The sequence below is a fragment of the Pseudoliparis swirei genome, chromosome 2, assembly GCF_029220125.1.
Source record: "Pseudoliparis swirei isolate HS2019 ecotype Mariana Trench chromosome 2, NWPU_hadal_v1, whole genome shotgun sequence".
NCBI classification, from domain to species: domain Eukaryota; kingdom Metazoa; phylum Chordata; class Actinopteri; order Perciformes; family Liparidae; genus Pseudoliparis; species Pseudoliparis swirei.
Genome location: NC_079389.1, coordinates 8,521,296 through 8,538,453, shown reverse-complemented (window position 1 = coordinate 8,538,453; position 17,158 = coordinate 8,521,296). Strand labels below are relative to the sequence as shown.

Here is a 17,158-nt window from a genome sequence, read left to right as displayed (position 1 = left end):
AGTTTAGAACCACATCATAAAACCAAGAAGGGATGTTTTCACTCTACTCGTATTTTTTAATTTTCTCTAGCTTCGGCGTACACGTGATAACACCAACAAATGAACATCTTGTTTTGGTGCGCAGTAATCCCGGCAGAGTGAGACCTCCCTCTCCGGTGGTGTGGTCTCCATGGCCGTGATCACAGTCCGACGTGCCGTAACGACGTCCTACGTTTTCAGCAGCGCTGCGCGCAGGTGAGACCCGACTGCACCTGTACGCTGTCACCTAAAAACAGAAGACGGTTCGCAAAGATACTGAACACGTGTATTCGGTATTTATATGTGTATACTGACAGTTAATAGTCTAAGTAAAACACTTAATATTAGCTTGTCCTTTTGCTCCCTTCTTTATTTGTTCACCTACCAGTAATTCGCGCGTCTTAGTGACGTCATCAAAATGGCGTTACCTGAACAGGATGTAGTCAAGGTCCACAACGTATTCACATTTCTCTCTTAACAGCTGTCACGTTAGTTCGGCGTGTGCCTCTGTCGACCAAACGGATTTAAATGTATATTTAAATGTAATGTATATTTATATATATATATATATATATATGTATTATGTATATTTAAATATATATATATATATATAATGATATATTTAAATATATCATTATATATAATGTATATTTAAATATATATATATATAATGTATATTACATAAATATTAATATATATAATATATACACTACCGTTCAAAAGTTTGGGATCACCCAGACAATTTCGTGTCTTCCATGAAAAATCACACTTTTATTTATCAAATGAATATAAAATATAGTCAAGCCATTGACAAGGTTAGAAATAATGATTAATATTTGAAATATTAATTTTGTTCTACAAACTTCAAGCTCAAAGGAAGGCCAGTTGTATAGCTTATATCACCAGCATAACTGTTTTCAGCTGTGCTAACATAATTGCACGGGTTTTCTAATAATCCATTAGTCTTCTAAGGCGATTAACAAACACAATGTACCATTAGAACACTGGAGTGATAGTTGATGGAAATGGGCCTCTATACACCTATGGAGATATTTCATTAGAAACCAGACACTTCCACCTAGAATAGTCATTTACCACATTAACAATGTATAGAGTGTATTTCTGATTAATTTAATGTTATCTTTATTGAAAAAACAGTGCTTTTCTTTGAAAAATAAAGTCATTTCTAAGTGATCCCAAACTTTAGAACGGTAGTGTATATATATGTATAATGTATATTTAAATACATATTTATATAATGATATATTTAAATATATATTAACAACTTGCAGCTGTTCTGCAAATTCTGGAAGTAAATTTACTCTTGAAAGTTGATGCTTACAATTCTTACAGGTGTCTCAACTTGTGTTATTACTTACAAACCTTGTGTCTGTATAAAAGCAGTGTTGAAACAGACTGTGTTACTACACCCTCAGCATTATTTGGAGAGTATTACTGTAAGTAGCTAGTATATTACTCTTATAATTGCAAGAAAAAGGCAATTACCAAAGGAAGACAGACATTTATAACCCATTTATAAACCATACTATTATAACTCTTAAAAGTGAAGCTTGGTCTATCCATTAGAGAAATTGAGGTGTTCTCAAACTGTTGACCGGTAAAGAACACACTCACAAGTTCAAACAGTGTTTGACATGTTTTTGTTATTACTAAAGTAAATGGATATTCAACTTGTCCCTGTACACTTCTACTTCAAATGTGTGTTTTCGTGTTTTTTTCAACATCTGATATTACACACTGATTAACAAGTTTAACTCAGTTTCTGAATGAACTTCTTGCTGCTCACAGGTTGTTTGCAGCTGACCACCGTGGGTTGCGCCCTGCCGGAGAGAGAGCAGCAGTCGGCAAACACTCCAGTTCATCTTCCTCACACTCGGCTACAGGTGTGACTGAAACATGTGCAACTCTCTATAACCGTGATCTAGGACGCATGTTATTCAAGTCAGTTCATTTTATATAGCCCAATATCACAAATTACCCACTTTACAGTCTACACATACGACATCCCTGTCCCAGGACCTCTCATCAGATCAGGAAAAACTCCCAAAAAAAAGGGAAGAAACCTTCAGGAGAGCAACAGAGGAGGATCCCTCTCCAGGATGGACAGAAGCAAGAGGTGTCATGTGTACAGAAGGAAGCCTTACAGAGTTACAACACATTCAATGAGTATGACAGAATGTGCGAATAGTTCATAGTAGGCATGGACCACGATCCAGACCTCCACAATCCATGAAAGCAGAAGGAGGTAGAGAGGAGGAGTGCCTGCAGGAGGCCGGCCCACCAGCACAGCCTCCTGCAGGTTTTATGTCCTGCTTAAGTTCTAAAGTGTTATTGTACCAGTCGGAGCAGCAGTGTTTTGTTCTTTGCTCCTCAGGGCCCACGATGAAGAAGAAGCTGCTGGTGGATGTGGACTGTGGGGTGGACGACGCTCAGGCCATCATGCTGGCACTGGCCGCCCCCAGCGTGGAGCTCCTGGGCATCACGTGTGTGCAGGGCAACACCACCGTGGAGAACGTGTGCAGGAACACGCTGCGGGTGCTGCAAGCCTGCAGTAAACTGGAGGTGGGTGCAGTAGGTCACTGTCGTTGTGTTATGGCCCTGACATGATTCACTGGTGGGGATTGTCTTTTTTTTAAACTATGTTTTTTTGAGAAGTAGCATGAGTAGATATACATATTAGACTACTGCATTTTAATACCAAAAGAAAAGTTTTGGGGAAAAGGAGACATGGTCTGTGGTTTTTTTCGTTGCTCTGAAACAGAAATGACACCAAACATTTGACATGTTAGTTTTTGTTCTTATATTAAATAAAATCACTCAGTTTTACACAAAGCACTCAATGGAAAAGTCTTCTTATTAGATCTGCCATTAAGCACCAATCATCAATCCCATCATAGCAGTGCCATGAAATATAGATATAACACTTTCTTCATGTTGTTCCCCATCTCTCTACTGTCTACTATATTGAAGGTATTACATGTTCCCGAAAAAGTACTTTAGAAAGCAGAACATCATATATTGTCTCTTTTTTTTCAGATTCCAGTGTTTAAAGGTGCAGCCAAGCCGATCCTTGGGCGCTGCATTAATGCGGGACACTTCCACGGGGAGGACGGGCTGGGAGACGCTCCTGACCCCAACGCGCCGGGTCTGGACCTGGTTCAGAAGGAGGGCGCCGTGTCGGCCATGATCAGGATCGTCAATGAGAACCCAGGGGAGGTGAGCGGTGTTGGGTAGCTATGCTTGTGTGTGCGCGCGCTCTTCTTTCAAGTCTAAAGGTTTATTCCCCAGGTGTCTCTGGTCGCCACGGCGCCGCTCACCAACTTGGCTCTGGCTGTGAAGATGGATCCGTCTCTACCGAGCAAACTCAGAGGGCTCTACATCATGGGAGGCAACACTGAATGTCAGTGAAACTATAAGCTTGAACCAAAAGGTGGCGACGGTGACACGGTGCTGGAGGGTCAGACACATGAATGTACTTGGAGGAAAAGGACTGTACATTTCTTTCACCATCGCACCTCTAAAGCGGCGCAGGCGTCCCTGCTCTGACATCTTCTGCAAGTCCACATGTGAGACGATTAGATCCGATTATTTGAAAGGGGGAACAATAGTTAGCGGCAGCCCCGAGTGTCACTCCAGTGTTTGAAATTGAAATCCGTGTCTGTTCAAGTATCCCCATTATTCTGTCCAGCCTGTAATCAATGACTTTCTGTGGTTTTGCTCCTTTAGCTCGAGGAAACAGGACAGTGTGTAGCGAGTTCAATTTCGCTGCCGACCCAGAAGCTGCGCACATCGTCCTGAACGACTACCAGTGTCCCACCTACCTGGCCTGCTGGGAGTTCACCTGCTCCAGCAAGCTGTCCTGGGCAAGGCTTTACACACCGTGCCATATCCATTCCTGGGACTAATTACAGCATATAATAATAGTAATAATAATAATAATAACACCACCCCCCCCTTCCTCCCCTCGTGGTGTTGACAGGAGTTTTGCGACGCCTGGTTGGCGCAGGACACGGATAAAGCTCGCTTCATGGCGCGGATCTCCCAGCACAGCATCGAGGCGTCGCAGAGCGAGCGGCACCAGAAAGAGTTCGTCTACGGCACGGGTTTCGTTTCCTGCGACTCGTACGCCATGGCCGCCGCCGTGGACGAGTCCCTCGTCTTAGAGAGCGACCGTCACCCGGTCAGCGTGGAGCTGACGGGCACGCACACCAGAGGCATGATGATCGTGGACACGGCGGGCTTCCTGAAGAAGGCTCACACGGCTTCCATCATGAAGGTGGACATGGAGAAGTTCAAGCGGATGATGATGGCTGCGTTACAATAACGGCCCTGAGCACACGGGTCAAGCATGAGTGACCCCCCCAGGGTTCTGTTGACTTGTAGAAGACGCTCCTCACAAGAGCCATTCATAACATACCGTTTGTAAAAATGTAACTGCAACTTTGCCCCCCCCCCCCCCCGAGTCATTTTCTTCTAATTGTGTGACGTAATTGTAAAGTTTTAATACTAGAAATCAGGTGTTTCAGTCAAATTGTAAAAGTCACTTTACAATATGTATTCATCATTTCATTAGATAAAGTTTCTCATAACACACACAGCTCCACGGCGCTGCTGCTGAATTGGTCGTCCTTTTGAGTAGATTGTTCCTTTCAGCATGTGGTCATCCTTTGCTTTCTTGAAACGCATACTTCAGATGAGGTTGGGAAATTGCACTGATGAAGGATCCGACTCTGCAGTATTCTTATTTACACTTGCTCATCCGGGTCCTCAATAGCCTTTCCTTCCTCGGAATCTCGACCGGGTGTCCAGCTGTCAAAAAGAGGAAGATGAAACAATGTCTGTGCACTTCACTCTTGCTCGTGAGGCGTAACGTATTTACTGCTGACTCACCATTGACCTCTTGCACTCGAAGAAGGTCGTCCGCAGGGCTTTGCAGTGGCCTTCCTTCACACACTCACTGGGCAACTTCCCCTCCTGAGAAGTGAAGACAACGTGTTAATACAAAAGCAGAACGCGCGTGCATTCTCTCCCATAAGTAACGCATCTAAATCGAGTTATATTCGAACACGTGAGGCTGTGCGCGTGAGGCTTCACACGGTGACCGGGCGGTGACGCGTTAGCCGTCACCGGGGCGACTGGTTGGGATTACGGTCACCGTTTAGAGGTCACTTGAACATGAATACGAGAGGACAACAACCCCCGAGTTGTTGCACGCGCAGAGGACGTGCACTTGCCTTCCGCACGCAGTCGTGCTCGAGGAGACAGGCCTTGAAGTCCTCTCGGACGCCGGCGCATGCGCGGGTGTCTTCCTCTTTGTCCTCGTAGTATTTCGGCATCGTGGAAAAAAATCCTTTTGAAAAGCCAAACGTTCACGTAATCATGAATTCACACGAGTTCAAGAATGGGCATCAATGTTATGAGAGCTTTCAGCCACCATGTTTTCTGAAACTGCATGATGGGAAACCGGAAGAACATTGGCGAAGAGAAGTGCATGCTGGGAAGGGTTGTAGTTTTCCCCTCTTCCCATGTGTTTTTTTGTTTGTTTAGACAACAAATCATCCAGTTGGGAAAAGTAAAACAAAACTGTCAAATTGATCATCTGGTCCCGTTTGCAATACATTTACCCTTTCTTACTTCACAGCTGTTCAGCAATCAAACGTGGCGATGCGGATGGCATGAGCCGTGAAAGAAGAACAGTCACAACGCAGGAAATGGCTGTGACTTCCAACAACTTGCAGGGCTCTCAAGTGTCACGCATTGAGCGTGACACTCACGCATTTCGGTCTTACGTCACGCACTCCCGCCACACATCGTATTTCTCACGCTGAAAAAACTCTCGGCTATTTAATGTTTTAATGTGCCGCAGCGCGCCAACATGAGCCGCGCTGCCCTCACCGTGGAGGAATCAAGCGCTCCCCTGGAGTTCTGCTGTGAGGAGCCACTTATCAGCCAATCAAAAAAAAGAAATGGGCTACACAATAGCCAATCAGAAAAAACCACGTGTCTGGGTAAAATTGAATCCAGCATCCAATGAAAATAAAGCATCCTGGAATAATCTGATGACGAGGCAGAAATTAAGTTTTCATTTTAGTCAGTTTTCTTAATTACAGCTCTAGCGTGGTTGGTTATGATCAGAGGGTGTAGGGGCCTGCTCTGACCACGGAAACATTGTTTATGAACTACAAATAATGATCGTGAACGTAATTTGCGAAACAAATTCAATTATTTTTATATCTATTTCACCAAAAGGCACTTCACACTACCCGCTTGAATAAACCACTAACATGTAAAATCAGGAAAGTTTCATTTAAATTGCTTCCACTCAAAACATTGGCCATACACACAGAACATGTCAAGTGAATTTCAATACACTATTAAATGAAGAAGAGAGAGAGCAAATGCTCATTGCTTATTTAAATACTTGCAATCAGTGAAAGTACTACATTATCAAATCATACAACAGAAGGCGCACTTTGCATGAATCAGTAGACTTAATATTTTGTCCAATCGCAAAACAGATACTCTGAGACTAAAGATTGTGGTGTTGACTTTGAGGAGTGGGTGAACTGAGCATCTTCCATGGGATGGAACATTTAGGTACAATGTTGAAGCGTGTGGAGAGAACAAAAGAAGAGTGACAAAGCAGTGCAAATCATGCAGTTTCATTCGATAATCTGATACAAACCCCGCCTCTCTTTTTATCACGTGCACTTTGTGTAAAACACAGAAATATTGTTATTAACACCCAATTGCTAATTGGACAGTGTGTGTTATTTAAAATATATTAGTATATCCAGCAATCGGTGTCGGCAAGAGTGAGAGATTGGAATAATGTTGCTGAGACGATGGCCAGGGATCTGGATATAAGGCACATTTTTCTTCTTCTCCAATTTCAACCCACAACTTCAACAGAATCAGATTCACATCTTCACCATTCAGACTTTACGGAGTCAAGATGAATCATTCTAGTCGTAGCGTTGCCCTTCAAGAGAAAATAAACTGGTACAGAGTGAACCGAGCTGCTTCGCACCAGCAGACAGAAGCAACTTCACAATTAGCTGCAATAATGAAAAGAAAATGTACAATAGCAATTAAAAAAAAAAAAAAAAAGGTAAAACATTACACAAATAAAACAGACTCTGAACCACCATAAACATCTCTGAATAGAATAAAAATATATTTTACCTCTTGTACAAATTAAAGATTTATTTCAAATAAATTAATTCACCTTCATAGATCATCAAAGCTGTAATAATATATCAATATATTCCTTTAGGAGAATGACGCCAAGGCAATGTCTGATTGGTTTACTAGAAATGGACACTAAGGTCATACACAGCCTGTCAGACAGGAGGTGAGATAGATAGAGGTCATGGTCCTCTTCTGGATGGACTAGGGCAGTTACCATGGAGTCTGGCCTACCGTACGGGCAAAGTTGTGACTGACTGGCTTCAGGAAGGGGTTTGGTTCAGTGAGCTCATCCTGAGTTCGATTTTCAAGACAAGTGGAGTATTTGAGTATGGCTGCTGACAATACTCTGGGAGTGAAGGAACCATTGTTGTTTGGGCTGGTTTTGATCTGGAGCTCCCGTCACCTGTCGAGGACAGAGAGCGATTGGCCACGAGGGATCACGACGTACTCGATCATTGTGGGCTTTTGCTGAGGCGCTAGTGGACAGTGCAAATGCCCCAGCTTGCCCCGAAGGTGGCAGCATTGAGTAACAGGAGGAGGATTTGGCAGCATCTACACCAGTGGCCAGGGGACTTGTTCCCCCACGATGTGATGATTTGTCCTCTTTCTTCCAAGCGTTTTCTGATTTGTGTCAAAGCTGCTGAACGACAGTCACTTTAAAAAGCCGGGGACGGATGTCTTCACGCACTCCATGGTCGTTCTTTAGGACAGTAGTATTCACATTCTCACACATGACTAAGAGCACAAGAGTGAGGGGGAGATGCAGGAGGAAAAATGAAAAAAATATATATGAGGAATCAATTGATGAGAAGCAAAACAAAGTACTTTAGGAAGTACAGAGAGGTGGCGTTCCTTAGAGAAGCTCAGACGAGCAACTCTAGTGGCTCTCATGGCTTCACTGCTGGTTGCCGGGTGCCAGAGGCCCTGCAGAAGCAATCGGTTTTGGTCCCCCAGGGGCCATTCATGTGCCCGCTCCAGAACAGTCAGCCAGCTATCCGTTTTATATGTATCTGCAAGAGGAAAGCAGAGCGCTACGTGTTATTGGGTAGAAAAAAGCAGGCAGGTACGCACGTGGAGAAAGTGTTTAAACATTTTATTGGACAGGAGAAGAACGATTGGCTCACTTCACTGAGGATGGCCCACACTGCCGAGTCTTTGAGAACTGAAAGCCGAAGAGCTATGATGGGATTGAAAGCAGGATCTACCGCACCTTCGGCCACACCTTTCTGAAACTGACCTGTGTAGCACACACACACACACACACACACACACAAAGCAAATGTGAAGGACGACAAATGATATGTATACAAAGCCAATGCAATGCCAATATTTAACTTTGAGAGCAAGAAACGGATAACATTTAGAAAAGAAAACGGCACCCATTAAGAACATTTCACACGCTGTCGGCCCCATCAGCGTCGTGTGTGATCTGCTCAGGCGCTTTCAGTGTGCTTGTATGCACTTGCACACGAGGACTTAAATCTGCTTACCGATCCTGTAAAATCGGTCTTCAGTTCGCTTGTACTTCTCTTTGGTCTGCAGTCCAGGTTCCTAACGGATGAACACAGTGAAAGATGGACAGAATAAAACATGACACGGTATTGTGAATGGTTTGTCATTTGAGCAGACGCTCGTATCTGTGCCTGGACTGGCAGCGTGCGCCCCAGTGTCGGCATGCATCGCCACGGGCACAGCCACGATTCTGTCACGCTCACATTCCTGTCAATAATCAATATGCTACGTCCCCAAGAGCAACCGCGAAATGAAATTTAACCAAAACCGTTTGCACAGCACCCCACAGAAGGGTCACAGGCTCTCTGTGTGTGTGTGTGTGTGTGTGTGTGTGTCCCTACCGAAACAGGCAGTATTTCCACTGTGGTGTTCTCGATCTTGTCCCCCGGGTGCTCTTGATTACCGCTCCGAAACAGGAACCTGCCAGTCAAATCAAGCAAATCATTTAAATATTTATTTCCATGGATTAGTATTTTGCCCGTTGCCCTCATGGCATCTGCCACTCAAGATAAACACAGCCCTTCATTACATAGCGTGATGGTATGCGATGGTGTGGCGTTGTAAATCAACGGTTTAGTGTTTGATCTTTGAACTGTTCCACTGTGTTATATTTAATTTGCCAAAAACCAACTAAAGATAAAGATCAAGGTTTTATTGTCATTGGTTTTATATACATTTTTTTCGTTGGATGGCCCAGGTGAGATTATAGTTTATGTGCATGATCCATGTTGAATCAAGACCAATAGCCACTCAGGGCTGGGCAGTAGGTCAGGCAGGGGAGTTATGTTTATTAAATGGAAATTAGTTTTTGAAAAATAGACCTCATATTCAGGTAATAGCGACAGGCTTTGAACATGAATTCCAGTATATCGTCTATCTCAGGAATCTTCCTATATTTCATGGAGGACGATTTGATTTCACAAAGCATGCGCACAGTGTGAAATATGAGCTTGACTTTCGATATGGGGTCAAGGTTGGCAAGATTCACGGAAGAACTAAACCACCGTGAATCCCTGACTTTCACATCGCTGGTGCGCTGCCTTTACTTGTGTTTCAGCAGCCGGCGAGGGGGCGATGGGGGAAGAAAGCCAGCTCGAAAGACAAAGACGGGTCATAAAGCATTTTGTATATCCCAACCAACTGCTGGTATGTCGTCAGCGCCGCAAAAAGACTTTGAACCGGCGCAAACGGTTCCATTGGAAAGCCGACGAAACCCTCGAGAGTGAGACAGTGGAATACTAGACGGCCACTTTCACACTCACTCACACTTACTAGCCGAATGACCGAGTGTCACACTGGTCTTGCTGAGCGAGTATTATCTTTACGTGAGCGGTGGATACATTCAGCACCAGAAAGTGAGCATCCCCGTGACCAAATATTAACATCCCTCTCATGTCTGCTCTGATCCAGGCTGGCAATTTGGCCTTCAGCTCTCTTTGTATTCACCGTCTTTCTCCCACTCTACCGGCTCCACAGAGAGAAGAAGGCTGGCCCGAGAATGCTTATTTTAGAGCACTCTAATTAGCTCAGCGTGATCCCTGAAGAGAGATAGAGCCACACACACACACACACACACACACACACACACAGGAACAGGAACATATATCTCAGTCAGATAAGGACTCATACGTACTTCTCTATACTAACAGGCCGGTCAAATTTGAAGAGGATGAAGTCTCCTGTGGTCGGAGTGATGGCCCAGAAGAAGTCCTCTCCTAGGTACGTCTTCTCTAGCGTGTGACCCTGATACACCTGCGTAACACAAAAACACACGTTTTGTTCCACCGTGATTGCCTTTGAAGTTAGAGTTATTTCAGCAATTAATTATTGCATTTGTAATTGTTTTAATGAATTTGCCTAACAAACGTATCAGTCCAGATCACATAGCAATACGAGGACAACAACACAGAGATAGTAGCAGTGCAGGTCACATTCGTTGTAACGTTTTCCCAAAACAAAGAGGAAAACCTTTGCGTCAGCTCAGTTTAGGCCATTTAAAATGACATGTTTTGGGAATTTGTGCAAACAATTCCTCAACACAGCAGATTGAAACTAGATCACTGACTGTAAAATAAAGATCCAGAGATAATATCTGTGATGGGAACCCTGGCATGATACCTTCACTGAAGTGGAAACCTCAGCTGGAGGGTTGACATGCATCTTATGGAGCAGTGGCTTCAGGAAGTCCTTGTCCTACACCGACAGAGGGGGGAAATCAAACATGTCTACACAGGAAGTAGCCTCGACTATTGTTGCACATAAACAACGGTGAGGGCTTGAGACTGACTGTGAGCTTTTGGATCTTTCCAGCAAGAGAAGAATGGAGTCCCACGTGTTGGAACAGGGAGGGTCGGAACCGCACACGTAGGCTGGACTTCTGCCGCTCGCAGTGTTTCTTTGAAAAAGGACAAGAGCGGAATGATGAGACCCATCCCCCCCCTCACCATGTCACTCATCTCTAGACAGTCATCACGGTGCATACCGCATCTTTCTCAGGATTGCAGACTTTGACCCAGAGAATATGGTCCAGCAACCAATCGATGGGCTTCTCCTTGTAGAACATGAAAATGAACTCAACGATGAGGTTTAAGTCCGGAGCCTGGAACATTTTGCCTGTAGGAAAGAGAGAATCGGGGGGGATTATAGACATTTATTGATTTTGCACAGAAGCTTTAAGCATCATGAACAAGATTATGAAACTATTAGTCTGAACTTTTTTCTTGACAAAGAATGTACCCATTTCTCATTTACACATTGAAGTGATGCGCTTAAATTAGCTTAAATTAGCTTTTCCATGCAAAAGCATTGGACTGCCGATCAATATAATTTCCATGTTTTCTTTACTGGCTGCTGCAGATCCATCAATGGTGCATTTGACTGTTCATCATATACCCAACAAGTCTCACAGCAATGTGAAGAATTTGCCAATTGGATTTGAAAATCCTGCGTTAAGAGAATGTGTTGATAATCACTTTAGCGAGGCGTGCCGCTGTTTGGCTTCGCAGATCTCTGCAGCATTCGACAGACCCCCCCCCCCCCCCCGGTGGATATCGAGTATTAATCACATGCTTCGAGCATCGTACCAATGAAGCCCAGCTGAGAGAACTCCAGGATCATCCAGTCTTCCGACGAGAGCTGCAGGGCAAAGTTCTTCATAGTTGCAAAGTAGTTGGGCTTGGCCACTATGTCATCCTCCAGCTGAGGGAACAGAGAGATAGACACGGGGAAAACACCTTCAGAGTGAGTGGATAATGTCGTTGGAGAGGGTGAGAAGCCTCTACGTTCACTCGGGGACAACCGTCTGATGCTAAGAAACACTTCAATGTCGCTACACTAAACTGGAGTAGAAGTCAGACAGACAATACCTCCTCTCTTCGGGTGAGAGCACAGAATGGAAATGACGTAGGCCACGAATGAAACAGAAAGACGGTGATCACAAACACAGTGAAACTAAACTTCAAATGGCTGGTGTTAGCGATTCAAATATGTTGAGAGTAAACATGTATATAAACATCCCCAAAGTGGACAGATGAGGCTTTGAATGAGGGAAAGTGGCCCCAGACTGATGAGAAACAACGCTGGCTCTGATGAATGCTGCAACAACACACATTTGCTTAAAATAGTCGCCACGTTTGGATTTGTTTTGACATGCTCCAAACTAGAAGTAACCCAGTGTTTGCTCGGTAACAGGCTTTCACACCGACAGCTTTCCCGCTGACACTGGCACGCATGAGTAACTAAGCTTTCCCTAAATTGCACTCAAACAAGTTGCTATGGAAACATTCATTTTATTCATGCATCTATTTAAGGACGTACCTGGACATAATAAACACCTTTGCTCACAGCATACATCATGAGGAAGGAATAGTCCAGATTCTGCTTGGTTCGCCATCTAAAAAAAAAGAAAAAAGATTCAAGTCATTGACGAGCATTATGGAAATATAAATATAGAATAAAGTCAAATCACCGTCACCATATTTTAAAAGCTTCCCTCTTGGATAAAATCGCACTGCTTTACAAATAGCTCTATTGTGCAAAAAGGATATTAACAGGTCCACTGAACAACAGACTCTATTTGAATAATTTATAAACGGAAGCTTTCACACTAATTATCTGATCTGAATATCTGCCCTTGTTGCAGTCTGACTCGTGGGCTGCAGGTGTTTGTGATGCTTCCAGGGTGCAGGTGGTGAAGGTGGTATACACACACACACACACACACACACATTTAACATACACTATAACTATCAGGACATGGATGCACATGCACTTACACTAAGGCAGGTGGTTGAGTGTGTCTCTCTCTCTCTCTCTCTCAGAGTATGTACCGTAAGCAAAGAAATGCACCATAAACAGTTTTCTAATGAAGTCCGTTGTTAGCCGACTATAAAAAGAAGATAAGTATAGAGGATAATCAGAGAGAGCCCCACAGAGAGAACGAGATAGAGGGTGCTGCTGCTGCTGATGACATTGGTCTGACCTTGAGAAATGCCGGTGGAATACTAAGTACCTAGGCAGCCTACGTAAAAGCTCTCGCTCGCTGGCTCCCTCCCTCCCACTTCCCCCTGACTCATCCTTCTACTTCACAGCTCTTCTGCATTTCATTTCTCTCAGGGCCGGTTTCACCACAATTGCCTTCATGATTTCGATCACATTTCTTTCCTAATCAGAGCAGTGAACACACAGACAACACAGAAGTCCCGGCTACGTGAACGGCTTACTTGACTCGCTCTTTGGAGTCTCCAAAAGTCTCTTTGAGGTTGGCGAGTTCGGGGTAATAGGCGGTTGGCGGGGAGATCACCTCCAGCAAGCCTGAACTCAGCTCTGTCGTAAACCTGAAGAAAGGTGATCATGTTGATATGGGGACACACACACACACACACACGTGTAGAAATGCTCTTAATTTGCACTCAAAGAAGCGTACTTGCAATGTCACTATCAGATTTGTGCCAGATTACATTTGTGTCTTTATCACTTTGCATACATTAGACAGAATCAGACTCAACATGCCCGCTATTTGCAATCCGCATACTGCCACCTGCTCATTTCTCCACATGAGGAAATACGTTTATCATGGAGAAAGCTGTGAAGTCGTTGAAATAGAAAAAAGGGTGTCCGTGATGAAAGCCAGAAAGGGCATATGCTTCCTCAGTTGTGAGGCTGGTAAAGAATGGATCTCGCAGAGGGTGAATGCACCGTTTCAGCACAGATGTGAGCGTACGCTGTGCTGAGGGCCAATAGTTCCACCTTTCAGTGAGCAGAGATGTGCACTCACTCTTTTTCCAAGTCAGCAACCACGCTGTGAACGTAGTCCACGTCAGTCTGTGGAATCAAAACAAGACAAACACATAAGACAGAGAACTTTTCGCAAACACTTTTTGACTTCTTTGGGCAGAAGCATCAAGTTGTACAGATATGAGAGCTCACCTCCCCAACATAGACAATAATGACGCAATCCAGTTTCTCCTCTGGGGACAGCTTGTCTATTAGCGAATGCAGCGTCTCCGACAGATAAGACTTCACCTTCCGCTTCACTGTTGGGATCCCCATCACCATGGTAACTGAGAAAAAGACTGAGGTGAGAACAGGAAGTGCCATAGGCTGCAGAGTTGACTGTGTAATCAAAATAATCTCCACTCGCAATACAATGTCTAGTTACATTGGCCAAAATCCACAAGAACACAAATCCATGCCGAGACTGACATAAGGCAGTGGGAAGGATGACCGATAGTTTGGAATCTGCACTACCACAGTGCATGTTATTAAAAAGTGTCTTTAAACAACAATCCTATGCCAATGGCTGCTAAATAGATTCTGTGAACCGTGCTAAATTACTTCCCAAGCTCGTTTCACCAGAAAAGTAAACAAAGCCGGACAGGCCAAAGCCAACAGCAACCAGAAGAAGAATGAGAACTAGAGGGAGGAGCTGATCAGTTTAAGAGGGGCTGGCCACTCTCATCACATTTATTATCTTTAAAAACCACAAAAGGTTAATACATTGTGTTACATTGCAAAAAGCTGAACACCACTTTTAATCAACCTAAGTTATCATTCATTCTCGTCAGTCAACTAAGCGATTACTCGTCAGCTCAAACAACGGATTTCATATATGAAGCCGATGAGACGACAGGAAGAGAGGAAGAGCGTCGCTATTAGGGATGGGTATCGTTTGGGTTTTTTCCGATACCGGTGCTAAACCGGTACTTTTAAAACGATACCGGTGCCTAAACGGTGCCTGAACCGATACTTTATTTTTTTTAACGCACATTGAGGACATTAAAAACCTCTTCGGCCATATTCCCTGAAGAAGCCGTTACCATGGAGCACTGACAAACAACGGATATCAGACTGTTAACATACACAAGATATGTTCTCCATTATATGATGTGATATGTATTGTCATGTGCAGACTTTATAGGGTTAATCCTGTCACTGTGTTGATGGGCAAAGAGAACAACCAATCAGATACTGAAGATGACACGTGACAAATACAGTTTTGTTTCTGACAGCGAGTTACACTGAAACAAAGTGATGCCCCACGGTCTTCATTCCTCCGTCATTATAAAGTCAAATCACTGTCACCATATTTTAAAAGCTTCCCTCTTGGATAAAATCGCACTGCTTTACAAATAGCTCTATTGTGCAAAAAGGATATTAACAGGTCCACTGAACAACAGACTCTATTTGAATAATTTATAAACGGAAGCTTTCACTAATTATCTGATCTGAATATCTGCCCTTGTTGCAGTCTGACTCGTGGGCTGCAGGTGTTTGTGATGCTTCCAGGGTGCAGGTGGTGAAGGTGGTATACACACACACACACACACACACACATTTAACATACACTATAACTATCAGGACATGGATGCACATGCACTTACACTAAGGCAGGTGGTTGAGTGTGTCTCTCTCTCTCTCTCTCTCAGAGTATGTACCGTAAGCAAAGAAATGCACCATAAACAGTTTTCTAATGAAGTCCGTTGTTAGCCGACTATAAAAAGAAGATAAGTATAGAGGATAATCAGAGAGAGCCCCACAGAGAGAACGAGATAGAGGGTGCTGCTGCTGCTGATGACATTGGTCTGACCTTGAGAAATGCCGGTGGAATACTAAGTACCTAGGCAGCCTACGTAAAAGCTCTCGCTCGCTGGCTCCCTCCCTCCCACTTCCCCCTGACTCATCCTTCTACTTCACAGCTCTTCTGCATTTCATTTCTCTCAGGGCCGGTTTCACCACAATTGCCTTCATGATTTCGATCACATTTCTTTCCTAATCAGAGCAGTGAACACACAGACAACACAGAAGTCCCGGCTACGTGAACGGCTTACTTGACTCGCTCTTTGGAGTCTCCAAAAGTCTCTTTGAGGTTGGCGAGTTCGGGTAATAGGCGTTGGCGGGAGATCACCTCCAGCAAGCCTGAACTCAGCCTGTCGTAGAACCTGAAGAAAGGTGATCATGTTGATATGGGGACACACACACACACACACACACACGTAGAAATGCTCTTAATTTGCACTCAAAGAAGGCACTTGCAATGTCACTATCAGATTTGTGCCAGATTACATTTGTGTCTTTATCACTTTGCATACATTAGACAGAATCAGACTCAACATGCCCGCTATTTGCAATCCGCATACTGCCACCTGCTCATTTCTCCACATGAGGAAATACGTTTATCATGGAGAAAGCTGTGAAGTCGTTGAAATAGAAAAAAGGGTGTCCTTGATGAAAGCCAGAAAGGGCATGCTCTCAGTTGTGAGGCTGGTAAAGAATGGATCTCGTGAGGGTGAATGCACCGTTTCAGCACAGATGTGAGCGTACGCTGTGCTGAGGGCCAATAGTTCCACCTTTCAGTGAGCAGAGATGTGCACTCACTCTTTTTCCAAGTCAGCAACCACGCTGTGAACGTAGTCCACGTCAGTCTGTGGAATCAAAACAAGACAAACACATAAGACAGAGAACTTTTCGCAAACACTTTTTGACTTCTTTGGGCAGAAGCATCAAGTTGTACAGATATGAGAGCTCACCTCCCCAACATAGACAATAATGACGCAATCCAGTTTCTCCTCTGGGACAGCTTGTCTATTAGCGAATGCAGCGCTCCGACAGATAAGACTTCACCTTCCGCTTCACTGTTGGGATCCCCATCACCATGGTAACTGAGAAAAAGACTGAGGTGAGAACAGGAAGTGCCATAGGCTGCAGAGTTGACTGTGTAATCAAAATAATCTCCACTCGCAATACAATGTCTAGTTACATTGGCCAAAATCCACAAGAACACAAATCCATGCCGAGACTGACATAAGGCAGTGGGAAGGATGACCGATAGTTTGGAATCTGCACTACCACAGTGCATGTTATTAAAAAGTGTCTTTAAACAACAATCCTATGCCAATGGCTGCTAAATAGATTCAGT

At 44.0% G+C, this 17,158-nt stretch overlaps 3 protein-coding genes across 6 annotated transcripts in view; 1 reads left to right on the top strand and 2 right to left on the bottom strand.

Moving 5' to 3' along the window:
• The first annotated feature begins 45 nt into the window (after positions 1 to 45).
• si:dkey-4e7.3 (uncharacterized protein LOC402865 homolog) lies at positions 46 to 4,658 on the top strand. Of its 4 annotated transcripts, XM_056423842.1 has the most exons (7): positions 46 to 234; positions 1,828 to 1,922; positions 2,414 to 2,601; positions 3,076 to 3,255; positions 3,328 to 3,439; positions 3,766 to 3,902; positions 4,019 to 4,658. In XM_056423842.1, the coding sequence occupies exons 1-7, from the start codon at positions 170 to 172 to the stop codon at positions 4,361 to 4,363; spliced, it is 1,122 nt and encodes a 373-aa protein (XP_056279817.1). In that variant the 5' UTR covers positions 46 to 169; the 3' UTR covers positions 4,364 to 4,658. The 4 variants fall into 4 exon arrangements, with proteins under 4 accessions (XP_056279817.1, XP_056279842.1, XP_056279825.1 ...); XM_056423867.1 differs by lacking the exon at positions 46 to 234 and having other exon boundaries at positions 1,834 to 2,284; XM_056423850.1 differs by lacking the exon at positions 46 to 234 and having other exon boundaries at positions 1,835 to 1,922; positions 2,029 to 2,601.
• Positions 4,527 to 6,146, bottom strand: LOC130199982 (cytochrome c oxidase assembly factor 5). Its single transcript, XM_056423880.1, has 4 exons — positions 5,674 to 6,146; positions 5,274 to 5,389; positions 4,930 to 5,013; positions 4,527 to 4,848 (listed from the first exon to the last, which is right to left on the bottom strand). Exons 2-4 carry the CDS (start codon positions 5,373 to 5,375, stop codon positions 4,807 to 4,809), a joined length of 228 nt encoding a protein of 75 aa, XP_056279855.1. The 5' UTR covers positions 5,376 to 5,389; positions 5,674 to 6,146; the 3' UTR covers positions 4,527 to 4,806.
• Positions 6,147 to 6,685: 539 nt separating this feature from the next.
• Positions 6,686 to 17,158, bottom strand: part of mgat4a (alpha-1,3-mannosyl-glycoprotein 4-beta-N-acetylglucosaminyltransferase A) — a 40,581-nt gene continuing 30,108 nt past the window's right edge. The window contains exons 4-16 of the mRNA XM_056423894.1: positions 14,170 to 14,303; positions 14,018 to 14,064; positions 13,464 to 13,577; positions 12,559 to 12,634; positions 11,826 to 11,940; positions 11,225 to 11,355; positions 11,030 to 11,137; positions 10,861 to 10,935; positions 10,376 to 10,494; positions 9,084 to 9,162; positions 8,721 to 8,781; positions 8,355 to 8,467; positions 6,686 to 8,240 (exon numbers count right to left, since the gene is read on the bottom strand). Coding sequence (XP_056279869.1) covers positions 8,214 to 8,240; positions 8,355 to 8,467; positions 8,721 to 8,781; positions 9,084 to 9,162; positions 10,376 to 10,494; positions 10,861 to 10,935; positions 11,030 to 11,137; positions 11,225 to 11,355; positions 11,826 to 11,940; positions 12,559 to 12,634; positions 13,464 to 13,577; positions 14,018 to 14,064; positions 14,170 to 14,303 — 1,199 coding nt within the window. The 3' untranslated portion in view covers positions 6,686 to 8,213. The remainder of the gene's footprint in view (positions 8,241 to 8,354; positions 8,468 to 8,720; positions 8,782 to 9,083; positions 9,163 to 10,375; positions 10,495 to 10,860; positions 10,936 to 11,029; positions 11,138 to 11,224; positions 11,356 to 11,825; positions 11,941 to 12,558; positions 12,635 to 13,463; positions 13,578 to 14,017; positions 14,065 to 14,169; positions 14,304 to 17,158) is intronic.